The sequence below is a fragment of the Haemaphysalis longicornis genome, unplaced genomic scaffold (genome assembly GCF_048455015.1).
Source record: "Haemaphysalis longicornis isolate Haplotype H1 unplaced genomic scaffold, Haemaphysalis longicornis Haplotype H1 scaffold_9, whole genome shotgun sequence".
Lineage (NCBI taxonomy): Eukaryota > Metazoa > Arthropoda > Arachnida > Ixodida > Ixodidae > Haemaphysalis > Haemaphysalis longicornis.
The window spans coordinates 101,181,143-101,208,568 of NW_027526460.1; the positions used below are offsets into that span (position 1 = coordinate 101,181,143).

General features: G+C 45.4%; 1 protein-coding gene across 2 annotated transcripts in view; it reads right to left on the reverse strand.

Annotated features, from left to right (window-relative positions):
- Positions 1-239: 239 nt before the first annotated feature.
- Positions 240-27,426, reverse strand: part of LOC144153950 (multidrug resistance protein mrp-7-like) — a 96,373-nt gene continuing 69,186 nt past the window's right edge. For both annotated transcript variants that reach the window (XM_077685736.1, XM_077685735.1), the window contains 9 exons: positions 25,244-25,454; positions 21,765-22,075; positions 17,301-17,633; positions 15,263-15,367; positions 13,343-13,540; positions 11,919-12,077; positions 11,330-11,493; positions 1,947-2,141; positions 240-399 (listed from right to left, as the gene is read on the reverse strand). In XM_077685736.1, the coding sequence (XP_077541862.1) occupies positions 255-399; positions 1,947-2,141; positions 11,330-11,493; positions 11,919-12,077; positions 13,343-13,540; positions 15,263-15,367; positions 17,301-17,633; positions 21,765-22,075; positions 25,244-25,454 (1,821 nt within the window). In that variant the 3' untranslated portion in view covers positions 240-254. The remainder of the gene's footprint in view (positions 400-1,946; positions 2,142-11,329; positions 11,494-11,918; positions 12,078-13,342; positions 13,541-15,262; positions 15,368-17,300; positions 17,634-21,764; positions 22,076-25,243; positions 25,455-27,426) is intronic.

Below are 27,426 nucleotides of genomic sequence, written 5' to 3' on the forward strand. Positions count from 1 at the left end.
ATGCAATTTCAGACTAACAAGGGGACGCCATACAATGCTCACAACGCAGTTCTGTGTCCCTTAAATGATGTCAGAATGCTGGATTTTTATCCCAGCTGGAGTTTCTGTTATCCAATCCGCGTCATGGTGATAAATTCCTAAATCAATTAATTATTTCTCTCTGTACGAATCCAGGACCCACATGCTACGAACTGAAATGCTCTTCCCTCTGGCACAAATTCAAACAACTACAAGCTTGATCACTTTGAACATCTTTATTTTTTGCAGCACTGTCGAAGCCTTTCTGCTATGTCGATTCCGGCACTGAGTGCCATGCTGTGAAATGTTGAAGCGCTGTTTCCAAGCAGGTCGCCCACGCTGCCCGATTCGAGTACTCGGCCGTCGCCCATGACAACCACACTGTAAACGAAGGGACAAAGAGTATGTTCAAGGTAAAGCGGTGCGTTTTCTGTGTTTTATTTTTGAAGCATATATGTTTGAGACCCTTTTATTCGCGTCTGGGTTAATTCCCGCCAATTTTCGTGGCAGACTTTGGGTTGTGTGGAGCACTAATTTTAGATGATGCCACTGGTAGTTGCTGGCCTTTAAGGACCATGTTACGGCCCAAACATTTCAGGGAAAATATTTTTAGTGCCAGACGCTTCGGTGTAAACATTTGCCTGTAGGCCGTTTGATAGAGCCACTTTCTTGCACACGGATATTACGATGGAAGGACATTTTGGGTCACCGTCGTTTAAAAACTAACTACTGTTGTATAGCAACCGATATTAGTGCATTTTTCGTTATGGCGATTCCCCCATTGTTTCGTGGCTATTTTTACAACCGTAATAGTATATATATATAAAAATGGAGTCGCAATCAGCGTCAGCAAAAACTGGGCAGATAATGGATTAAACTTGGTTTGGAAAAGACTAGCCTGATATCTATGAAAAACGTGCTCGAATGAATGAGTCAAGGATTACGATGTTTACTTACGTGTAGCTCAGGTTTTTTTTTTTTTGTTAACGTCTGTATCGCATGAATTCTTGCCTTTCTCTGTGGACCAAGTCAACAATAGTTATAGAAGCATTCTGGGGCTTACCATTCTTTCCGGCTGTGTTCCTGTACATTTGACAGTTAAACTGCGAGAATCTTGGATATTTCAGCCATTTTAATGGTCCTTGGTTATCGCGGCTGCTCACTCGGTCCAGGCGTTTTACTGAACAAAACATCAGTGCTTGACTGCGCCCCACTTCTGATGCTATTTTGATGGAGATAAAAACACGAACCACCCAGTTGGCCTCCCTGAACCACAACTGAACTCAATGACTTTGCATACCTTCGTATTGCGCTTCTCACATCAAGGTAGTGTTTACAGCGTTAATTACCGAATCGGTTTTCTCAACTATTTCTCAGGGAAGAGGGAAGAGGAACCGTGATTTGCGAAATCCTGAAAAATACAAAATATGGGTCCAATTTAGCTGTCTTCAAACTTTTCCTTATTGTTTTTTTTTAAGGCGAAACCCCTTATGTGCTGGGGCTGTTGGCGTCTCCTGTCGTCGTCGTTGTCTCTATAGCCGTCTCATGTAGTCACGGTGCGAAAACACCGGGAAACTCGATTACGCCTCGCGCTAAAACGTAACGCGTACTAAAAAACACCCGGGCCCTCGCTTACGCCTCGCGCTAGAGAGCTTCGTGCTCCAAAGACTAGAGCCCTTTACAGCAAATCTATAGCTTTAGCGTCCAACGGTTTCATCTCCGTTGGCAAAACGTCAAGGCGCCAAGAATACACTTATACAATGCATGCTTTGCCCCTCAACAGGTTACACGTTAGGAAAGATGGCCCGGGATTTTTATTTTATTGGGAGAACCCCACTTTCCTACTTGTCGTAGGACGGTTCACCTAAACTTTCTCTCTGCAGAGCACTGAGAATTATTGCTCACGCGCTTAGGGCCTGCTGCCTCACCTGTCGTAGTCCAGTATTGTGTCGATGCGGTGTGCGATGGTGATCAGTGTGCCTTGCGAGAAGGCCTTCCGAAGCGTCGTCTGCACCTTGAGGTCGGTGTCGCGGTCCATCTGGGATGTCGCTTCGTCCAATACCATGATCTTCGTGCCCCGGAGCAGCGCCCGGGCTAAGGACACCAGCTGGCGCTCGCCGGCACTGCACTCACCAAAATAGTTGATTAAATCAGTTTTTTTTTACACAACGCTCGTGAAAATACGGTCCGAAAAACAGTTTAAAAGAAAAGAGTTTGTTGCTGCTCGTGCGAATACTTGAAAGGTGGAAAAGCAGGTCGTGGAGACTGGAAACACATGGATTGTGGAAACGCACAAAAAATCGTATTTTTGTGGGGGAATCATGCTTGCGGAAGGTTTCGCTGCGCGTATTTCGTAGAACTAAAACTGCAGTCTACGTGAGCGTGTAAAAATAAGTGAATTGAAGTGAGTGCTTCTCCTGATTTATCCATCCCAGTGAAAGAATACAAGCATACGTAGTTAAAGATAACAACAAACCGACACGTACAAAAACTGACCGAGTGGTCAACCAGTTATTCTTACTGTAAGAAACTTAATAGCTATGTCTTGTTGCTTATTGCTTAACTTCAGTCATAAATCAATGCTTTAGTATCGCCATTGCATAAACGCGCCAAGTAGGTCCCTAATGCATGAGGTTCCATGTATGTTTGTATGCATGTATGTATGTATTTATGTATATTCGTATGTATAGTATTTATATATATGCTTACGTATGTATTCATCCGGCGCACCTTATAAACTAAGGGTAACTTCGGCGCCTTACACCTCCTAACTTAAATTGTTGATTTTTGACAAATGCGTGTGTATACAAGCCTGCACAAACGTATTCGAAGGAGTTGAAGCAAGCTAATTTTTCTCCCATCTTCCTCTTGCGTACACAATCCCCGTTATTAGACAGCGCTAAATTTCTTGTTTAGATTCGTGATGCACACGGAAATTTTGAGTTGTTAATGCATCACAATATAGGAGACGAACACTGTGCAAGGGGAAACAGGGAGTAGAAAACAAATACAAGAATTTAAAATAACTTACAAGAGTGAGCACCCAGGCGTAGAACCAATATAGGCGCTGGCTGAAGATTGTAATTAATACAAATGTTTGTTTTTTGAACTTCGCTGATTAAGTGACAGATTTAATTGTTTTTATTGAGCCGCCAAATGTAGTTTCTGATTTATTCGTAGTGGTTGCTTGAAATTTGTTTATTTACGATAGTTGATTTATTTGTAACTTTAATATTCCTATTTATTGATACCGTTTGCCTCAGTGCATGCAACTTATTAGACGCTTTAAAAAAGCTCATTTACTTTCCACGTTGATATATGAGGATTAATCGTAAATTACTAGGAACGGCTTCACAGGGAGCTGGGATGTTTCAGAGTAAGCCAAATAATTATTCATCTTTTGTTACTAAATTAGTATGATTCCTTTCTAAATATCGTTATATATTCGTGAAAATATCGTCTTCAGAGCGAGCGATACATTGGAATCAGTTCTAAAAATATTCGTTTTAGGTAACCCTCGCCAATGCTGTTTTTGTGGTTGTATACAATTTCCTAAAACCAGAAACCATGACCTGGCGTAAAGAAGTGGGAACTCATCCAGGCAGACTATTGCGAAGAAGTTTGCCGAAAACGATAGCATTTCCACAGCCCCTACCCAAAAGCGTCCGTCCTCCTCTGCTTCTCCTTTCGGCCTATCGCTGTCTTTATATTGTACCCTCTTCCTCCCCATTATCATCTCTCCCGTTCCTAAAGCCCCCTTTTCCGTGCCCGTGACCAAACCTCTATACTGGGGTACAAGTTAAGAACGGCAATAGTTCATGTAGTGTGCGTATAATTCCGCTGAAGCGATGGACCCGGATTTCAGCGGGCGCGTTTTGAAAGAAGATAGCGCTTAATGCGTGACATCGTGTGATCTTTCTCGCGTAGTTCATTTGTCGTCGCTGCAGCGATTTACAAGCCGATTAAATCCAAAAAAATCACAAAAACGACTCGCGTGGCAATCAAAATACTCACAGTAACGCACTCAGTGCGCCACGCGGAGGCACAGCGGGCTGCGGAGATGATAAGGTTAAGGGACAACTTCCGTTGTTGTTCTTAAGTTGCACCCGAGTATAGCCGGCCTACCCATCTCTATTCACTTGAGTTTTAGGACAGTTGCAAGTTGGGCAAGTTGGGCGAGTCACACTGCCACACGTGCGGCTGCGAACCTGTGTTTCACGAAACTGATAGTCTTACCAAGCACCCGAAGCAGCTACACCGTGAGATAGTGGAAGCCTATCACATTAGCAAGAGGGGCGATAAGTGTGTGAGCCACCCTTCAGTGGTGCTTACTGATAAAGAGGTCCAGTTCATGGATAACGACAAATAAGCCATGTTCCCGTTTGCACTTTTATCTGGTTTCTTTGGTTTTTGTATGCTCTTTGACACGTGCGGCGTTGTTTGCCTTCAGTATAAATGTTTGTTGCGGGTTTTCAATAAATTTAGTTGAGAGTCAGCGCCTGTCCAGTGGTTAATCTTTCTGTCTGTCCCGTCCTTCGCGCTGTGATTAAGTATGATCACTTGAGTTTACTGTCCTTATGCCCCTCGTCCCACTATCGAGGTAAGAACACTTCCTTACGGGCCACCTGGCTTCCTGGGACAAACGCTTTCGTCATTAAATTGTTATGCATGGTTAACTAGTAACTTGTGGTTTACGGGTCAGTGATGGTGGCCCTCTTGTGGGTCACAAGTCAATCATGGGTACCGAGTTACTTGTGGGTCACTCGACACTGGGGGAACCCGTGCGAGGAGGGGCTACGTACCGCAGATGTGATGATGATGATGATGTTTGGAGTTTAATGGCGCAAGGCCGACTAAGGGCAAAGAGCGCCAAACAAAAGTGATTACATGAAAGTGGCATGGAAGTAAAAGTAGAACATCTCAGTAAAAATAAACAAAGTAAAACACAACGTAATGAAGATGACTGGGGTAAAGGGCCAGGTTGTCAACATGCATGATAAGAAATGAGATGTAAAAATTTTACGTCGGTTACAAACTCGAAAACGCGTTTCATTGAAAACATGGCTTCATCTCCTAAGAAGTATGACGGGTGTGGTGGAATATGTCGCGTGTGTAGTTGTGGGAAGTATTTGTGTCGTGTTGTCTCAAGTGCCTTACATTGTATAAGGATGTGGATCACGGATAGGGCCTCTCCGCACCTGCTGCACAGAGGTCTTGGAGACCCCGTGAGAAGGTGCGAGTGCGTTGCATGAGTTTGCCCTATCCGTAATCTAGCCAAGGCGACTTCAGTGTATCTATTACGTGTGTCGGTGGTGTATGGTCCCAAGTGTGGTTTTATTTCGTGTAACTTGTTGTCTGTTTGTTCACTCCAGTGTGTTTGCCATGTTTTGCGAAGTTGTTGTCTGATATGTGGTTTCACGTCGGTGTAGGGTAATGTGGTTATGTCTACTGTATTCGAGAGTGTAGCAGCAGCAGCCATTCGGTCCGCTGCTTCGTTCCCGGCTATACCACAGTGGCCAGGGACCCAGCAAAGAACCAGTTCAAATTTGTGTACATACACAGACATAATACCCTTGACGATCAGATTGACAACGTGGTTTTTCGAAGGCATTGTTGACGACAGTGCCCGCACAACACTGAGGGAATCTGTATAGATAATGGATAGTGGGTTGTGGCTTTGAAGTATATGATTGACAACAAGAAGTACACCGTAAGCCTCTGCCGTAAAGATACTAGTATGACTATTCAGAGTTTTGGTGACACTAAGGCCGGGCCCATGCGCCGCGCAGGACACAGAGGTGGAAGTCTTAGAGGCATCCGTATAAAATTCAGAGCGCTCATACTTCTGCTGAAATACAAGAAATGCTGTAGAATTGCACATGTGGGAGCTCGGTTTTTATCTAATTGTGTGAAAGATGTGTCGCATGATACAGGGCGAAGATGCCATGGTGCTATAAAATCCGTTAGAGAACTTTGGATTGTATCTAAAAAGGAGACAGCAAGCTTTGACACTTCCTCTCTAACTCTGTAAGAGAAGGGCGCAGAGAACGATGGTCGATTTAAAAGGAGTTCAGTCATGGACGTATCATAAAAAACTGATTTAAAAGGATGGTTAGGCATGGATGAAATTTTAAAAGCATAAAGGAGATCTGTGTATGCTCGCTGACGTTGTAGGTTCCATTTGTTGCACTCCACATATAGACTTTCGACCGGGCTAGTGCGGAAGGCGATACACGCCAGGCGGAGCCCGAGATGGAGCACAGGGTCCAGCATTTTGAGGGATGTTTTACTTGCTGACCCATAAACAATGCTACCATAGTCCAATCGTGAACCTATCAAGCTGGTAAAAACACGTAAGAGAAGTTGTTTGTCAGCACCAAAAGAGATGTGCGACAGAACCTATAGGATATTCATTGTTTTTAGGCATTTATGTTTTAGTTGTTTTATATGTGGAATGAACGAGAGCTTTTCGTCAAGGACTACACCTAAAAACCTGTGTTCATTTCTGACTGGAATTGAGACACCATTGAGTTTGATGTCTGGATCCAGCCGAATGCCACGCCTTTTCGAAAACAAAACACAAGTACACTTCACTGGATTAAATTTAAAACCGTTGCTATCTGCCCAGCCAGCTAGCTTGTTAACACCAAGCTGGACTTGCCGCCCGCAGATAGACAGGTTACAAGACTTAAAGGATAATTGCACGTCGTCTACATAGATTGAGCAGGAAATGGTTGGTGGCAGAGCCTTCTGAAGAGAGTTCATTTTTACAATAAACAAAGTGCAACTCAAAACTCCCCCTTGCGGAACACCGTTTTCCTGCACATGAACTCTAGAGAGTGCAGTTCCAACTCGCACGCGAAACGTTCTTTCAGAGAGGTAACTGCCAAGCGTGTTCCTTATGATACCCGACATACCAAAGGACTTCAAATCGCTGAGGATGCCGTACCGCCAAGCAGTGTCGTACGCCTTTTCAAGATCAAAGAATACTGTCATACAGTACTGCTTATGGAGGAAAGCATCTTTAATATATGACTCTAACGCAACCAGTTGATCGTTCGTAGATCGCCCCGCCCTAAAGCCCGCCTCGCAGCTCTCGAGAAGACCGTTGTGCTCTAAGAAGTACACGAGTCTCCTGTTTATCATCTTCTCGAAGAGCTTACACAGGCAGCTTGTCAGGGCAATGGGACGATAACTGGCGGGAGAGGAAGGGTCCTTCCCTTCCTTTAGGAAAGCCACTACTATGGCCTCCCTCCAAGAGCGTGGGAAGTGCCCCGAAAGAAATATTTTATTGTAGAGGTGAAGACGTGTTTCAAGCGTGTCTGCATGTAAGTGTTGTATCATTGTGTATGAAATCCTGTCTGCACCTGGAGCTGAAGGTTTACAAGTACCGAGTGCGACCCGCAGCTCATGAAGTAAAAAGGGGGTGTTATAGAATGAGTTCGACTTATTAGTGTCTCGCAAGGACTTCTTCTCACAGGGTGCTTTGTGTTTAATGAAAGTGTTGGTGTAGTGTGCTGAGCTGAACACGTGTTCGAAGTGTTGTGCAAGCGTGTTGGCCTGGTCTTCGAGTGTGTCCCCTGTTGTGCTAACCAGGGGCAGGCTGTGTGTCTGTTGTCCTTTTAGCTTGCGTATTCGTGTCCAGACTTTGTGAGTGTCGGTGTATGAGTTGATGGAAGTGAGGAAGGCGCGCCAACTCTACCTTTTCGCCTCACGACGCACACGCTTCCCAAGAGCCTTTGCCCGTTTAAAGGAAATTAGATTATCTGGCGTGGGGTACCGGCAAAGGACACCCCACGCCTTGTTCTGGGCCTCCCGCGCCCGCCTACAGTCCTCGTTCCACCAGGGCCTCCTTGGGGTGCGGCACGCACTGGAGGCCTGGGGCATGGACTTTTCGGCGGCGTCGAGTATGTGTGCCGCGACGAGTTGGGCTGCTTCCTCCACGTGTAGGTGTTTTATGGTTGTGTGGTGTAGTTTAGATGTTTCTGTGAATATACTCCAGTTTGCTTTTGATTCATTAAACCTGTTATGGGAAGATGGACTGCTCGGGCCTATACCTATATACGTTAGGGAAGTGGGGAAATGATCACTACCATATGGGTCTGTGCCCACACCCCACTCAAGACATGGAAAGAGAACTGCGGAACCAATCGCCAAGTCAAGATGAGAGTATGTATTGTGTCCTAAGTTATGGTATGTAGGCTGTTTTTTGTTGAAGAGGCATGCTCCGGAGGATGTAAGAAACTTCTCTGTCAGGCGACCTCGGGCATCCGTTCTGGAGGAGCCCCAAAGAGAGTTGTGCGCATTAATGTCGCCTGTTAGTATGTATGGTTCGGGCAGCTTGTCGACCAGCGCCTCGAAATCAGAGCTCGAAAGTGCATGATCAGGAGGAATGTAGATGGAGCATACCGTTATCAGCCTAATAAATATTATCGTACGGATCGCTACAGCCTCGAGGACAGTGTTTAAAGAGAAAGGGTAGCATGCTAATGATTTCCGGGCGATAATGGCCACACCTCCTGAAGAGTGGGTGCAGCCAACCCTGTCCTTTCTGAATACCATGTACCTATTCAAGAAATTTGTTTGTTAAATATTGAGGTTGGTTTCCTGCAGACACATGATACTTGGCTGACTGGCATGCAGAATCTCATACACATCGTCAAGATTTTTAAGGAGGCCTCTGCAGTTCCATTGAATGATGTTTTCTGTTCCCATTATTTAAATTTAAGAATGACTGGAGTGTGTGTGTTCGTGTGTGTTCATGTGTCGTCTTTCGGGGCTGTTACTCTTGGATTAGGCTTTTTAGGCCTTTCTACTGGCTTGGCCGTCGGAGGCCGCTCCTTGCGCTGCGTTGCAGGCAGGAACGGCCCGACATCCATCTCGTCGTCGGATGTCCGAGGGGTGCCCGACGGACCGGGCCCCCCGGACTTGGCCCCCCTTCGGGAGCCCTTCGTTTGAGCCGCCACCCCCGCGGGCGTTGGGGACGCCAAAAGTGGCACGGGCGGTGCGGTGGCGGTGGGAGCCGATGCGGGGCCTGTGGTGTCCATCACCTCGGTAACCTCCAACGCACTGGAGGACGGGGAGGCGGAGGCGGGAGCGGCACCGGTCCCGACAGAAGTGGTTTGCGCCACAACCGCTGCTGCCTCAGCAAGCGGCGTGGTGCCGGGTTGGGCTGCGTGATGCAACCCAGCGGGGGGCGGGAGTGGGACCAGGTCAGACTCGCTGAACTGGGTCCCTGTGGACACCAGACGCCGCTCCGCCCCCCGGCGAGCCGCGTCGGCGTACCTCCCCAGGGGGAAAGAAGCGAACCTCTTTCGCGCCTCTGGGAAGGTGATGTTCTCAGTTACCTTCACATTAATGATCGCCTTCTCCTGCTTAAACTTCTCGCACGTTCGAGAGTAGGCGGCATGGGGTCCCTGGCAGTTGGCGCAGGTGAGGGTTGACGATGGACAATTATCTGATGGATGATCATGCTGAGCGCACTTTGCGCATGTCAGACGGCCACGGCAGGAGTTGGTTCCGTGCCCGAAACGCTGGCACTTAAAGCAGCGGCGCGGGTCCGGAATGTAAGGACGAATGGAACATCGGATGAACCCTGCGTTGATATGGTCAGGAAGTGAGGAGCAGTTGAAGGTCAGGATAATATGTTTCGTGGGGATTACCTTATCATCTCTACGCATCGTGATGCGGCGCACGGCTGTGACACCCTGATCCTTTAAACCTTCAAGAATGTCGGCATCTGTCTCGTTAAGAAGATCTGCCTCAGAGATCACACCCTGCGAGCTATTCAGGCTGCGGTGGGGTGTGACCCTGATGTCCAGATCGACCATTTTCGTCTGACCAAGAAGTGTGGTTGCCTGCTGCTGGTTTTTTACTTCAACAAGGATTTCACCTGAGCGTTGTTTTTTGGCATTATAGGTTTTCCCAATTATTCCATCAAGGTATTTTGTAATCAAAAATACTGATTGTGAAGCAAGAGGGCGGGCTGTGTCAAGATATTCGATTACAAGGAAACGAGAGTATTTGTCTGGCATTGGGAAGCTCATGCTTGGAAGTGGAGGGAAAGATACTTCGGTGCGGCCCCTTTTCAGGGACCGATGACGTTTGGAGGGGGGTTTTGAATTTTCCATACAGCATAGAAAAAAAGCAGGGGACGGGGGTACTTTCTTCTCAAACCTTACCCTGATAGCCTGAGAGGTCCCGGAGCTCCCTGCCTGGTAAACAGACAGGGAGCCCATCCGCCGGAGCTTGACCTGGGCTCCGACGGCCACCGTTTGAGGCTTCTACCCTTCACCTTTAAACACATCACCACGGTAGGTTACAGTTTATGTTGGGGGCTCGGGGTCCGTGGTGTCGCCAACACCGTCACCATGAATACTCAGTACCGCAGATGTGAATAACGTTATATGATTTGCGCGTGAACGACCCTGTAGCTACAAGAAACACCACTTGTTTCTCTGGTTTATTCAAGTTGCAGACAGACCGGCAGGTAAAAAATTCACGGTCGCGTTTGCATGAAGTGGCATCCCACGTTTTACACTGTGGTGTTATCCTATCTTAGCGAAATGTTGCTTGATTGATTGATTGTGGGGGTTTAACGTGCCGACGCAACGCAGGCGATGAGGCGCGCCGTAGTGGAGGGCTCCGGATTAATTTTGACCACCTGGGGATCTTTATTGTGCGCCGAAATCTCGTACACACGGGCGTTTTTGCTTTTCGCCTCCATCAGAAAAGCGGCCGCCGCGGCCGGGAATCGAACCCGCGACCTCGTGCTCAGTAGCGCAACGCCTTAGCCACTGAGCGAAATGTCTATTTCAAAGAATTTATTCACTTTGTGTCACTTCCCACACATATCAGTCCAGTAGGTGCTATATTTGGTAAATGTCTCAGAGGAAGAGAAAGGAAGTCATCGCACGAGCTACTTAAGCAAATCAGTGAGGGGTACAGTACTACGAAAACAGGTCTCTACAGCGCGCTTTGGACGGGAAAAGCAGCAAGTAAATCGTCTGAAAGAGTTCAGTATGGCCTAAAATATCCTATAACTAACTACGCCTTCTCGGCTTTATTTGACCTGGTAATGCGCTTAGGTACTGATTACAATTCTCTTTACTGTCCCTTTAGGATTTCGCAGTGAGTATTGAACTCGAGCGGTAGGCACGGAATATGCATTCCGTTTGCTTATAGCTGTACGCCCGGAGAGGGGTTTTTATGTGTCAGATGTTTTAATGAGGGTGCTATGGCATATCTTTAATGCGAGTTTGCTAGGATGCCCACACCTCGACCATAATTATTAGATGTGCAGATCACTTACCTAAGGTTTCCTCCTTTCTCGGAAATGGCTAAAGAGAGTACTGGGCTTTTTGTTGCTAGGTGGTCTAAGTTGACGCTGTGAAGGACTTTCAACAGCTCCGCATCTGATTTGCAGCCTCGAGGATCTAAATTCTCACGGAGCGTTCCACAAAAGAGCGAGGGGTCCTGCGTAAAAATGTAACACCAAAGAAAATAAAAAAAAATACATTCATTTTGTATTTCAAGCCTTTCTTATCTAAAGTAAGTAACAGCGTGAAGAGCGGAGTCGCGTTCCCCGGTCGTCGTCGCTGCGCGCTCGGATTTGCCCAGCTACTTATTTTCGCAATAATGTTCACTTTCCCTTTTGCACAGATCTTAACAGAAGGATAGAAACTCCGGCGAGAACTTACAATTTCACAGATCTTTTGTATATTTATACATTGGCACTTACTAGCGAGCTCTATAGAGGCCAACGCCTTCCCTGAAACAGCGGTAAGTGAAAATCTGTGTGTTCACTCTTTAGAAAAAGTCGAAAATTAGCAATCGGAAGGAGGGATAGAGGAAAGGAAGACGTATACAGAGAACGGACGCTTGGATCTTTTAAGCCGTACCTGCGGTATGACACTTATGGCAGAACGAAGTCGCTTCAAAGCCACTGATGCGATGTCTCTTCCGTCAATCGTGATTGTGCCGGACGTGCGCTGGATCATGCGCAGCAGGCTGAGGACCACTGACGATTTGCCGGCTCCCGTCCGACCCACGATAGCCACCTGCGACGCCAACACGTCACGCGCGCTGTACAAAAACAGTTCACGCAGTTTATGCATTTACGTTGCCCACTTACTACCATATACATACATACATACATACATACATACATACATACATACATACATACATACATACATACATACATACATACATACATGCATACATACATGCATGCATGCATGCATGCATGCATACATACATACATACATACATACATACATACATACATACATACATACATACATACATACATACATACATACATACATGCATGCATACATACATACATACATACATACATGCATACATTCATGCATGCATACATACATACATACATACATACATACATACATACATACATACATACATACATACATACATACATACATACATACATACATACATACATACATACATACATACATACATACATACATACATACATACATACATACATACATACATACATACATACATACGGACAGATAGACAGACAGACATCCCCTCACCGCATTTATTGCAATAATTGCGCAAATATTTCCGAAACTCAAGCGGACATGATTTTCCACATGAACTGTTTTTCACCTAAATTTTGCGACCAAGGAAATCCTGCTGTTAATAGATATATACCAAGTCCTCATTTGTCCGTACATTCTTGCGCGCATCAACACAACCCGGGAACAGCCACCTGGGACAGCCACCTGGAACTTTCTCAAAACCATCTCAAAGTTGTTGCGATGTCGTAGCCTATTTTGCAATAGTGAAAATAAAATGTTTTTTTTCTTTTGAGCCAGCTTCTCCGATTTCACGCCACGCATATACTGGAAAGTTGAAGGAAACGGCATTCGTCCGTCCACTTTATTTTATTCTGGCGTACAAGAGAACAAGTAAGCAAAAATCGTTTATTTGAGCTGATAGAAAAATATAAGGACAGGATTATATAAAAGTCGGTGGGACCTTTTTTTAATCTCAAGCAAATATTTCCAGATCTTGTAGGCACTATGCACGATGTTGTCTCTGAATCACACGAACTGTTTTTTTTTCATTATTTTTTTCATCACAAATACTTGGTTACATTTCATGGCCGAATATTTTCCTTCTAGAAACGCCTGCGAGTGTTTAGGCTCAGACTGCGCTTCACGCACAAAGGTAATCGAGCAGCGTGGTTATTATCTCGAAATTTGTTAAACAAAAGCTGAACGAACGATACAACCATAAAACACGCTGATTATGCACTGTGTGGCCTCCTGAAAATTCTGCCTACCTTCTGCCCAGCACGTGCCTCAAAACATATGCCCTTTAGGGCATCTTCCGCGATGCCCGGCCGATAAGAAGCACTGAAGTGGTCGAACTTCACCATTCCTTGTCTTGGCCAGGTGTCGTCATAAGGTTCCGAGAAGAAGTGAGGCAGGCACAAGTTCGGCTCATCGGCAGGCTCTTTGTTTGTGCCCGTTTCTTGTTCCTGTTGAAGAATGCATACGGAAATAGGTGCTCAGGTTTAACACCTCCAAACCTGTCATCACAAGCAAAACCAAGGACTATGCACTCGGTGTTTCGTGAAAGTTCGGGTTTGTTTTAGATTTCCCAGCCTGTTTGCTGTCTCTATTTACTGGATGAATGGATTCATTCCTTCGCTATCGCTGAAGGGCACCAAACAGACCAGCTGGCGCGCCTTCATTGACGAGACTGGGGGACCAAGCGCCGGCAAAGCAGCCGCTAAACCTTGGCCTAGTCAAGTCGGTCGCTTGCGCTGAAGCGCACGCATAGCCGGCCCAGACAGTGATGAGCGATCAAGCGCAGGCGAAGCAGCCACTTTACCCTCACCTAGTCACGTGACACCGCTGAAGTGAGGCTCCTTGAGAGCAAAGCGATAACAAAGGCGGAGCTTGCATGCCGGAGGCTGGAGGTTACTCACGACGCGATGAATGACCTGGACGGATGTAGCGTAGTTGAGCTTTCGTGTTAAATGGGGCAATTACCGCCAGGAGCTGCCTCTCACTCAACTGTTCGAGAGCTACTTGGCTCTATGGCTTCCGGATTTATTGATGAACCAAGTCCTCATTCGTATGGCAGGCGAATTTATAAAAAAACAAATGCCCACACGCCAAAAGGCGCTGTTCAAATGCAGCAGACCACTGACAATAAAATGTTTCCCTGTAATAATATAGTATCTACTATAAATAAGCTGCCGATATCCCAGTAGTAATATTAAGGTGTACTACAACAAGAAGAAACCGCGACTGTAAAAAGAGGTATGGTATCCGCTATAACGTTTCTTCGATTATTCGTACACTCCCTATTGGTTCGGACTTCAGCTGAACGTGCGTGTGCGGCTTGCATGGTTGGTGTGCTGTTGCTCGCAGAAAACTTAACAAAAGCAGAGGGATAAAAAATCTAAACAAGCATGGTAGTAAAAAAATGAATTTCTGCCCTCTCTCAGAATAATTTGCATGTAATCTTTCTTTTTAGCAGCTTTTCCCACGCCAGAAATTCCCCAGGTACGCCACCTATAACGCTCTATTTTTATTTAAGCGTTCTAATTGATCACCGTGTAAAAGTTCTCTACGGCCACAGCACTTGACAATATCTCCCTTCGTAGAAGAATTGGGAAACGTTTTTACTAGTCGTGCAGCATCACTTTGCTACAAGCTCTCATTCCAATACTCCCAGTACTTTTTTCCCTTGATGTATACCCGTAAATAAATATAAAGAGCACAGGAAACAGAAAGAACACTACAAGTGGAAATAAATCCTTCTTATTTCTGTATCATTTTTGTTCATCGCGTTCCCCCATCTCACCGTAGTTTGTGTTTTTGTTACACACACCATTTTCACTGCCCGAATGTATTTGATGCGACCCAAAGAAAGGAAAGAACAAACACTTCACGCCAATTTTTCCGCCAATCGTAAATGACCCGAAGGCGAAAACGTGCCCGGCTTCTAATTTCAATTGCTTTGGGGGTTGTTCATTACAGGCCAAGGCTTTCTTTTCCTCCACCTGTCGCAATGGAGTCCTAAGAACGCAGACACGTTGTTTCGTAATCACTCGCTTCTTTTTATTGTCTACGTTCTGGACAGGAGAGGGAAAAGCTGTATGCAATGTGAAAAAACAGCAAGGGTCGTGTTTTCTTTTCGTGTTTGTTTTATGCAGGCCCCTTTGTGCCCCTCAAAAAAGCTGCCTTACCACTTCGCCTAGCATCTCGGTGTATTCGAGCAGCCGCTCAAAGGCCGCTTGTCCCATCATATTCCAAAATGTGACCATAAAAACGCCTCCCATGCAAAGCGGTACCTGCAAAGATATGAAGCAAATACTTTTTATCAGAAGATTGGAAATTAATGCCATCTTTCATCGTGATTGTACAGATTCAAACGGCCCCTTCCCGCACCATTGTGAACAATAAACCCGTAAGGCTTCCTAAATCTCAAACATTTTATTTTTGACGTGGTCAGTGACTTCAATTTTACGCTTCAAAATAAACGTGTCCGCCTGCATGCATGTGTCCATGTTGCCTGCTAAAACCTTCGCTGGTCATTCATCTTCACTGGTTGAAATGGCTTATGCTATATATCTTTTTTTTAGATCATTCTGGTGTCAGCAGGCTGAACCCCTCAGACAACGATTTGAACCTCCACGTGACTAGGGGAGCTGAGTGGAGCAGAAGTGAATATTCTTGAGGATAACCGTTTCGGTTAGGCATTCTTATCACGTTTGATAGGATTGCCATAGTTTGATGTTCCCGATACGTACACGGCAACTGCATTTTTCGTGCTACCGATACAACTGCGGTTGTGCTTAAATAAGAGCTTGCACAACTTCCCCGCTGGTGTAGGAAAGTCAAACAGCCCCTCGCTGCTGTCGATGTCCAAGCATGGTACACTTTAGTGTAACGGTATACTGCGTCCGTTAGTGGGTATAGTTCTCTGCGTCGTCTTATGCATCGTGAGCGTCTCCAACAGCATTTAAACAGAAATATGGTTTCCCCATTGACATACAATTTCCCGGAAAATACTGCGGTTGAAATTTTTCCACAAAGGTTTTTGAGGGCATGAACAATTTATTTATCTTTTCCAGACACACAAACGACGGGCAAGGAACCCAGCAAGCAAGTAAACAATTCAGCAAGCGAGGAAGAGAAATCCCGAAAGTTGGCATGTGTCTTCTGTGAGTAGGCATACAATCACACGGCTAGATACATTCTCGAAGATACAACCTCTAGATGCATTCATCGACAGCCTGTTCCTGGCTGATGTAAGATCTACAAAACAGGATTAACTGTTATCCCATCCCCTGGGATTCCCACGATTCCATATAAACGGCATACAAAATGCCGCAGTCGTGCTTACGTAACAGCAACGAATCACATCCACCTGGTTATGCTGCCCGCTTCAGAAACTGCCTGGAGTGCTTCGGTCTTTAGTACTTCAAAATTTGTTTCATATCTGAACTTAAGTGCCCCGTATGTTTTGGGTACCGCTACATCATTTATTGCTTAAGAGAAAAGGCCCTATCACTCCATGTATAGATCCTGTAAACGCCTAGTCTTCGTAACGTCCATGTGACCTTCAAGCTCAGCCAAGGTCGAGCCAGCTTATCGTGTGGTTGCGCAATGAAAGCATCCAATGCCTCATTCGTTCCAAGGCAAGAGTTGCGAGAAGGGGATACAGGGAAAGAGTAATAGAGAGTCCCAGGCGAAAAATGTTAAAAGGACGCGGTTGTGGCCTCAAGTTTTAAACTGTCTATGGAAGAGGGGGTTGGGGGCGAGAGTAACGCGCCAAAGCTACACCTTGGCTATGAGACGGGCACTAGTGGATGTCTCCAGATTAATTTTGACAACCTGGGGATCTTTAACGTCCTCAGAAATCTTGACACACAGGAATTTTTTTTTCGTTTCCATCCGAAAAGCAGCCATCGAGGCCGGGATTGCACCTGCTCCTTGGGTTCAGCAGCTCAATCCTTGTCTGCTCAGCCTCCGCGATGGAGGCAGCATCTCAGTTCACTGCTCGTTCGCGTCCACAGCGCCGACTGCGCCTCGGAGCGTCTGCGTTCTGCCTTGTGGTGTTATTGTGCAGTTTTCATTATGCGCGCCGTCGGCACGAAAACCAGGATATCACCCAACAAACTTGTTTTACCCGCAACGACGGTAAGATCTACATAATTTTTTGACGTGAACATCAAACTAAACCCTTGACGTCCTGTATTCTCAAAGACATGTTTCACGTACCGTGAGCGACGACAGCAGAGTGATCCCAACGGCAGCGGCCGACGAGGCTTCAGCATGGGCCGGGACCACAGCGATACCCAATGTCAGAAGTATCACAAGGACGCCGCAGAAGGTGATCAGCACCCGTGCTAAGGCGTAGCAGAGAACGAAGACGTTGAACGCCTCCAGGTACGTGGTCATGAGTCGGCGGGAACGAGCACAGAACGAATTCATAACGCCGTAGCAACGAATCAGTCCGAGGGAGTCTAGTGTTTCGGCCAGGTGCTGCAACACTTTCGACAACATTGTGCTTTCGTAGAGGCGGAAGATCATTGTGCCACGGAGGATGTAGCGCTGCAATAGTGCAAAAACAAGCGAATTTCTTTTTCTCACTTTTCGCAGGTTTACCATCACAGCGCTCAGAACCTCAGCTCCCCAGATGAGCGTAACGGGCTCTGTGCGGCAACGGAGCGCAGCAAAGCCGTGCCCACGCACTTCTGTCACTCGCAGCTGTACACGTCACACACCCACCCCGCTTTATCTTGGGCTCGCGCGGAAATTGCTGCCCCGTGGCCACCGTTTGCCTGCGCAGATGAAGCCGCAGATAAAGCGTGGTGGGCGTTTGACACGCACAGCTCCGAGTGATATGAGCGAGTGGGCGTGGCTTTGCGGCGCTAACCTTCCGCACGGAGCCGGTCGCTCTCACCTGGAAAGCCGAGGTTGTGAGCCCTGTAGCTCTGCAGGCAATTAGAATTTCGCAAATCTAATGATGGTTATCGGTTTTCTTGATGATCCTCTACAATTTCCTCATTACAATAAAACACCCAACTAAAATAATTAGAAAAGTAATTAACAAATATAGTTAATTATGTAGGTAAATAGCACTTGGAATCCGTCCGCTGCGGCCTATGACCACCTCGCGCAAGAAAAACAATTCCACCTCCGAAAGTCTATTTTTAATAAGTACTTAGTCTTCCCTGTAAAACCTCGTATACAAGCTCTTGATAAAGGCTATCATCAACGTTTAAGCGACAGTCCGCCTTCGATTGAATTATCGGTGGGTCATATAGAACAACATTACAGAGCTCCGCTCTTGCGTACCCAAGTGGAAAGCGTGAAAATTCAAATGGCGAGTAGTGAAACCGACTCCTTTCGCGATGTCGCATACCGATAGTTTCGCTGTGAACTGTAGAGAAAGGACATGATTGTGGAAAGGAGCCTCAGGGATAACTTTAATCGGGGCCACGTATTCGAGGCAAGCGAGAATGCTAAATTTGTGGGAACATTAGAGTGAAACAAATGGCTGTTTCTTCTTGTACCCGTCGCAAGTGGATAGGGTTTGCATGAAGTGTCGCAGGTCTTCTCACTGGGGCTAAAGAAACAAAATTGCAGCTTTCCAAGTTGTCAAGCATATACAGTAAGCACTTCTTAACTGGTAATTACCCACAGGTGGCGGACCGCCAATATGTGCTCCGGTAACTTCCTCACTGCCCTAATTAAAGAGACCCTGCAGCACTTCTGATAAACGCTTTTGCTCTTTCCTTCGCGTCTGGAATAACTGCGAAAGCTAGTCATCGCCCCCACGGAGCGGCACTGCGTGATTTACTTGTCGCACCAGATACGCCTTACGTTTCTGCTTTGTTTTTGTGGCTTTGTTTTTAAAGTTGCTTTTGAAAAGCGTTCATTGCTGCAACTGAAGGACAACCGGCCAGCAGCCACTACATGGCCTCAGTGACGTAATTCGGGCGTTCGAAGGACGCCAAGACCGAGAAAGAGAAAAAAATCGTTTGAGCGAGTTTCCAAGTTACCTGATGTGCATAGAGCAGTAATTTTTGGCTTATGTACTTTGCGACCCCCTAACCAACGTAATGGCTGTTTTGGGTGACCACGTTCTTTAAGCCTTTAAGATTTCAAAAAAGACGAAGAAACTGTTGCAGGGTCCCTTTAACCATCTGATGACAAGGCCCCCAGGTAAATTGCGCGAGTTTTTTGTGTGTGTGCGTGTGTGTGTTTACAGTAGAACGGTTACACCGTTCTTCCTGGGTCGATGATTCCTGACTCATGCCAAGAAGAACAAAGCATTCTGCATCCTTCAGTGCTCAGTTACTGTGCCTTTGATGGCACCATGAAGATAGATACAGGTTTAGTCATTCAAAAAACTGTTTCGTTCAAAATTACTCACTCAATTGTCTAAAATCCTTAAACAATTATTCTGGGCAATACGGAAAACAAAAGCAGTACTCGTGGTGCACCATCTCCTCCCTCGTACAGCCCTTGTGACGTCACAGCGCCTTGTTCGGGCGATTGGCAGCCGATGGCCAAAACACCCTGCCAAAAACGGAACGGTGCACCTTAGTTATTACTCTCGCTCTGTGTAATTGTGTACCTTGAATGCCGTGAATGGTAACTCACTGATAACTCTCAACTTAATATTCCTGCTATTACGTCACTACCTACGTTGTGTAGCGGGCAGTTTGGAGATCCAGTATATCATAATTTTTTTAGTTAAAAACATCGTTTGAATACGGCGTGAAGTTGAGTGGTTAACCAAGGGTAGCTCTGGTAAATCAAACAAAGCTTCTTTTCTTCTCGTGGTTCCCTTAAAAGCGTCCTTGCAATTGACCACACCGCTGTAGTGCCGCTGTTGATCGTAGTGCTCACCACCCGAATCGGTGCTCTTGTCTGATTGGCTGTATGTTGCAGTTGTCTCTGTTGCAGTTGTCTCTTGGCTGTTTTTTGCAGTTGGTGGATAAAAAATTCCCCCGCATTTCCCCGAGGGGGAGAATGTGAAAGTGCGAATGCACGGTTGTCGGCCCGCTTGCGGCGCTTGCGCTCGGCCCCCGCAGCCCACCGCCTCGCCGCCTTCTCTTCCATCTCTTCCATCGGGTTTGTAGTATCACGTGTACACCACGCAGTTATCAAGCCGCCATAACGCCGCTGAGTCGCCAACGCACGCCGCTGACGACGTAGTTTGAATGCGTTAAAGATATAAGGCGCGTTACTCACACTGATATCAGCGTGGCGTCCGTGGCTTAGTCGGTAGAGCGTCGCGCTGCGGCCGCAAAGTCCTCGGATCGAAACCTGGCGCCGGATGCTGTTTCTTTTTTAAATATAGAGGAGCACTGCGGACGCCGACGCCGCCGCCGCCGCCGCCGCCGGCGGTGGATGGTTTGGGGTCGCTTATAAAGTGCATTCGCACTTAAAACAAGAACGCCGGTCTCCGCGAGATACAGGTTGTTTCCAAGAATTCAACTTCCGATGTGTTGCGCTGCACTGCTTTTCGACACACAACTAATTTCCAGGCTCGTGAGCCCAATTCTTGGTCTGAATTTAGACAACACTGTCAACAAAAATTTGACATACACCTGAAATGCAGAAGTGCGGCTACGAGGGAAAAGTATACATCTTTCACAAAAACCTATCAATGAAAAAAAAATAGTCCTTGACCAGAGCAACTACTTCAACTGCGATGTTTATGATTTAATGGGTTTTCTTCGCAGCCGTATGGCTGCATTTTCGCTCGATGTCAAACTTTTAACTCGCAGAAACTTACTCTCACATGAATGTTTTTCCTCTACTCGTCGATAGACACCACTGTATAACACAATGCATGCTTTTAGGTCCAATTAAAGCTCATTTGTCCCAGATAATGTTAGTTTAGGTACAACAGGTTCGCTGAGATAGCACTGCTCTAGAGGTCTGAGCGGTTTAAAAAAAACATTAAAAAACAGGTTTTTGTTTTTTCAATCAGAGTAACGTTAAAAAATTAAATAGCTTCTAAGGCTAAATTTGCTGTGATGCGGCCAACCTGCTGTGAAATAAACGCTTTCTGAAATCAATGATTTGACGTGAAATCGTGCGCGAATATTGAGACCGTAAGGTCTCCTGGGACACTTTTGATGCGGCATGAAACAATCGTAATCTTCTCAGTGTAAACGGAAAAAATACTCAAGCACTTAAGTCTTTCAACTCATTTCAAGGCGAAAGCAATCAATTATCCTTGACGTCATCACACTCTGCATCGAGTTTGCGGTGACGTCACGTTCACCTGTCATGCGGCACGTATTCGAATAACTCTTGTTCCATTCCGGCACAGTACAGGGTTAGTGCAGTAGTTACCGCACTTGGCTGCGGCTTTGGGCGACCCAGGTTTATATCCCGTTCAAACCCAAACAAATTTTTAATGATATTTCATTTAGTCATTTTCTTTTTCCCGTGGCGGTAATTTGGTTTCCTTCGTGTAGTCGCCAGCAACTACGGTCACTTATCGCGTTTTACGAGACGTCTAAGAATTCCGCCTTCAGAAGTATCTCGATTTTTTTTACAGAGCCATGCGGAAACGTCTTTTATCAATTTTTCCTACTTTTCTGAAAACAAAACATGGAAAAAACATTTTCGCACCCCTTAAAATTTTATGAAAACGTACATCTCTACTGCTGACTACAATAAGTGTATCAGTGTCTATGCTGGAACTCTCACACTTACCATGACGAAGACTAGGAGAGAGATTACGCCGAGAACAAGTCCAAAAACCAGGGGCGCCTGAGCACCCACAATAGCGAGTCGGCCAAAGATTTGGAAAACATTCTGGAAGAGCTGCTTGTAGGCCACGAATGTGCGGCTGTCGATAATTTCCAAGTCCACAGAGAAGCGGTTCAGTATTCTCGCACGTGGTGTGGCGTCGAAGTAAGATAGTGGACTGGAGGCGACCCGCTGCAGCATGTCGGAGTGAAGACCGAGGGAGCACTGCCGGCTCGCCCTTGCCAACAGAACGCCGGCGACGAGCCTGAAGACAACTGTGGATTAGTGAGGAAGTTAGTTTTACCAAACGAACAGAGGCTAAACATGCTTGAACAGCCAATGCGAAGTCAACAGTGCTCAATAGATACATCAGGAACCACTGACCGAATGTTCTTTGCCGCACACGGAGTTAGTAGCAGGGTAATTATTTCGCAGAAAATACGGCCTGAAAACTCTTGTATTCTTTGTATAACTTACTACGCTCTAAAATATCATCCGCCCTTGGTCGCTGTTTTTTTTTATGTAACGATGGTTCAACTGAAGACATTTTGGCGCAACAAAGTTGACAGTCTATTGAAACTGGTATTGAAATCGATGTTGTATGGTACAAATATTGATGGCAATGTCTGTATTTTCTCATGGTCTCAGATGCCAAAATTCTTAGTTCTGTATACACAAACAGTAGTCCTGAAATATGTTTCGACGAAAGTGTACTGTGTTCCGTACATTCCTGTGAGGGACCTTCGTCAACGCAATCGTTTCGTTTTGCCTAGGACACGAACTAGGGATGGGGAACGTAATCGCGCTTTTTATGTCCCGCATACAATGAATCAGCAACCAGACAATGTTTTCTCCCTCTGTAGCCAAAAACTAATTAAGAAATGGCTGTTTGAACTTTTCTATTAACTATTTGCTCATCACTCACCAGAGTTTTTAATATTATTATTATTATTTTCTTTTCTTCTCTTTTTTGTGTGTCCGTACCGGCGAAGCGATTGGCCTCGGTGCCGCCAACTGCCGGGCACTGCCCTTCAAGCCTTCTGTGGCTTCGGCAGACCCGCAAATGCACCTTGTATATTGCAATAAACATATATTATTATTATTACTATTATTATTATTATTTCACCAGATGTACCACCGCTAATAATACTTACCACGAGCTAGAACACCTGTTATGTGAAGCAGTTCCTTTTAGCAAAAAATTAAAGCCGTTGCAATAAATGTGAAAGCTGTCCGAAGTGCAGAGCAGTGATTCGACATAATGAGTGGTGGCGTCATTATCCGTTCACTGCTACCCACCCCCCTCCTCACGCTCTTCGCCGCCCTGTCTCATTCCCCTCTTGAGGACTATGCAATTCACCTTTTTCTGGCCTTCGCAGTGCTCGCGCGCACCCGACCTGAAACTGCGCCAGCGGAAGTTATGTTCTTTTTGTGATTGCTTTAACTTCGTATTTGCGCCAGTTCAAACGAGTAATTTTTTTTTTTTTTTCTTGCGCGCCTCGAACATTTCTGCGTCGTTTCGAACGCGCCATTTTTTTCTTGCGCCGCTGGAGCCTTTGTGCGGCATTTCGAACGCGCCATTTTATTATTCCGCGGAGGCTGAAGCCTTTCTGCGGCATTTCGAACACGCCATTTTCTTTTTCTTGTGCAGCCGCTTTTTTCGTTTATGATCATGAAAACCAATCCGACGAGCGTTCCTAACCAAATGACCGCGGGGGCTGCCGGTTGTATACACAGATTTCGCCTGAAATGTACCTGCAGTTTTCTTTGCGCTAAACAACGGAGCAATGAGTGACAAGCGCCAGCTGTTCGCAAGGTTCGAACGGTTACGACTATTTAAACCCCGTGGTTTTCGAAGCCACACCGTGACCCCCTGACGATGGTTCATAAGGCTCTACTCGGGTCCGTTACCTCGCTCCGTCGCCTGATTCTGACAGTCGCATCGACTGTTAGCGAGCTACGACGACAAGGAGAGCCTATAAAGTGCTCAGCACTTTATATAAACCGAGTTGGCACGTCACAACAGGCGACATAAGCCCTCTATTTACCCCACACTAATTTGAGCGGATGCCGTTGTCAACGAACTAGTGAAGTACAGGCCACATACCGTTCTCGCGCTGATATTACCCAGTATGAACATTCATCAACAAGTCTTACAAATGGAGGAAACAGCGAAAATTACGGTACCCCAGAAATGTGCAGACAAACATTCTCTCTCTCACAAATACAAGCACTATTTCGGAAGGTTCATATAAAATTGCTTGAAATATCTCTAACGAAACAATGTAACAAAGTGCATGTAAAAAGAAAGCGCACGCAACTTTGCAAGTATCGCATGATTAAAATGCACGAGTCGCATTCACCACAATTCGAGGTAATTAATCTTTTGTTAATCGTATTTTTACTCTGACCTCTCTTCTAAAACGCTATTCTGCAACCCCGTCGGAAAGCAGACTCGTGTCAATAAAGCGTTCAATAGATGCGGCTCAACATCGTGGTGGCAACTATTGATTGATTGATTGATTGATTGATTGATTGATTGATTGATTGATTGATTGATTGATTGATTGATTGATTGATTGATTGCTTTACGCCTGAGCAATAAATCTTTTACTCACTTTTACCTTATACCTGCGCGTGTCCTCTGCTCTTCCGTTTTATCAAGTTAGCTGTATTTGTCCTGGTATAAAACAACGCGCGCCGTTTCAAATCTTTATTTATGGGTCTTCATAGTTACAGCATCACATGTCGCCTTATGAGCCTGCATCCTACGCAAAAACAAAAACCGAGACGTTCCCTTGAATACCTTCCGATGGTATCAACTGCAACGAGGAAACAAACTACGCTGTTTGAAAAGAAATCACGCATCTCCACGAAGTGAATGATGACGAGTGGGTGAAGCACTGGGGATCGTTCATCCCGTAAATAACCCGTGGCATTGCCCGCTGGCGCATGTTAATGAGTGACAACGCGTGTGTACAGTATATACAATTCCAATCCAATCCAATCCGATACAATTCAGTTTAATCCAATCCAAATCCAAATCCAATGCAATCCAATCTAATGCTCCTCGTGCATGCGCAACACTGTGTACGTGGACGCCAAGGGACAAGCCACGGACAAAGCGAAGTCCTAAGGTGCTCCACCCCTAAAATACTGACGAGCTGTCGGCGCAGTCTTGTCGCCATTTCGGGGGGTTAAGCGGAGAGGAATCCCCAGTTGGCTGTGCGGAAAGTTTCAAGTGGATCGAAAATCACTCTGCATCAACATCAGCATTTTGCACCTCCACACCACATCGCGGACGGAATAACCGTTCCTCACATACCGATATCTCCATTACCTGAAATGTATGCAAAAGCACGAACATTTTTCTCACTGCTTTCAAGAAAAGTAACCTTACGCCAAATTGTACGCTTGCCATTTTGCGCGTTTAGCACACTCACCATCAGCGAGACAGAAGGACGCTAGGCGAAGAATTATGCTCTGGCTTACACTGCCTACGTCAGCGCTTTCATCCATTCTTGCCTCCGCCCATTCCTTCACGCAAACCAGCTCCAACGAAACAAAAATGGCGCTGGCAACGAAGCAGAGCAAAGCTAAAGGGCCCCAAGTGCCGGAGTATTTGAAGTAGGCAGCCGCGACCTCCAAAGCTCCCTGAAACGGAAACAAAAAAACAATCCGTCTAACGCGATTCAAAATGAGGAACGGGTGTTAGGTCCAACCACTAAATGTTCAGAAAGTTTTCACTCGTCTCATATTCAACTGAAAGGAACTTCGCAATGATGGGATTAGATAATGCACAAACAACAGCAGTGATTCCGGCCATCACTAAGTTACCGTGTCTGACCTCACGTTTCTGATGTCTTTTTGTGGAACATGGGTCACATCACCACAATTAAGGAATGGGTACGTTGACAGTTTTCATACATAAATATAGGCGTTTCGAAGCGGCTTCCGCAACACTCTATGCAAGTAGCATGCATTGTAAAAATAATAATCACGACCAAACACCTATGAACGTGTCAGGCACGTGATATATTTTTGATAAGCATTTCACCAATATAATCTGAATTACATGTGTACAGAACACGTCAGCCGTTGTCAGGAAAGAAAAAAAAACTGATTAAAGCCATGAAGTAACTAAGAATTTTCTAAAGAACTTGTTGACTCCGCAAACCAAAGAAAAAGAGCTGTTCAAACTTGGCGGCACACCAACTCAATATGAAGCATGCGCCCGGGCCACGCGCTATATTGCTGATACTGCAGGTACCTCAACTCGAAGGGAGCGTACAATCCTGCGAAAAGAATGTGGATATGAAAAAGCTGCCTGCCTGAAAAGGGCAGCTAGTGCTCACTGTGGACCAAAATCCCACGTGAAACAGCGCTTATCTGCCGTGTCCGACGATGCTCAGTCATAATCCCCAGGACTGTTTGTCTCTATTCATGGCCGTGGTAGACGCATAGATTCTCCACTATATTCCAGCGTCAGAGCAGCACTAAAGTAGAGGGAAGCAGACGTGGCCAGTACCCTTCTTCAGGACTACCTATCTTTCTTTCAATAGTTTCTTTCGATTTCTTTCAGTGTATTCGTTCGGATAATAAAATGAAAACGCAAGGCAAATAATGCAGTTTTGACGACGCAGATTATGGGATTTTTCAAGTTTATAGAAAAATGCGTGTGGTGGTTTTGAAGGTAAAGGTGGTATAAACTACCATCACCAAGATATATTTATAGTCCACCCAACAATATATTTGTAGAGCACCCAATGCTAGTGCACCCAATGTAGTGCACCCAAGAATAACAAGTGCATTGTAGGTTGACATTTAGTGCAAAAAAAGCAAAGATGACGAAGAAGATGAAAGAAGAGATTTCATGTGCTTTACACAACAAAAACAACGTTTGCAGTCTATGAATAATTTTCGTTAACAATGGTTACCATAAAGTTTATCCCTCCTCCCAAAATACATTGGAAACTTTTTCATCCCTGCTCGAATGTTATTTATTGTCTTTGGAATGACGAACTGAGTTTTTTGCCCACTGTTCGAAGTGCTCACTATTCTTTCTTCAGTACTATTTGGTATTGATGTCCTGTGGTATTTGTGTAGTTATAATGGTACTGATGTAGTCATAAAATGTATTGCTGACGGTTTTGTCTCTCTCGTATTGCAATATTTCAGTAAGTACCTTCTGTATAAATCTTGCATTTTCACAATGTATGTGCCCTTCCTGCAATAATCCCTAATTAGGATTGGCAGTATGTGTAAATAAATAAATAAATAAATAAATAAATAAATAAATAAATAAATAAATAAATAAATAAATAAATAAATATTCTTTTCATTGTGGAACTTCAATTCAAGAATATGGCTACTCGTCTGGTTTTTCAGAAACAACCCCTTAAAACGTTAGGGAAGAAGCGCTGCGTTATTTCTGCAACAATAAATTGGTAACAGTGTGTTGTACAAACTTAAGTACCTGTTTTGTCTGCTCATCAGGCAAAAAAAAAAACACACACTTCTTCCCTTCTGAGACAGCGGTCTCTCTTTTCCAACCCTTTTTTGCATGCTGTGCACTACAAGAGGCAAACTTACATAACTTTTAAAACAAGTAACACATTGAAGAAGC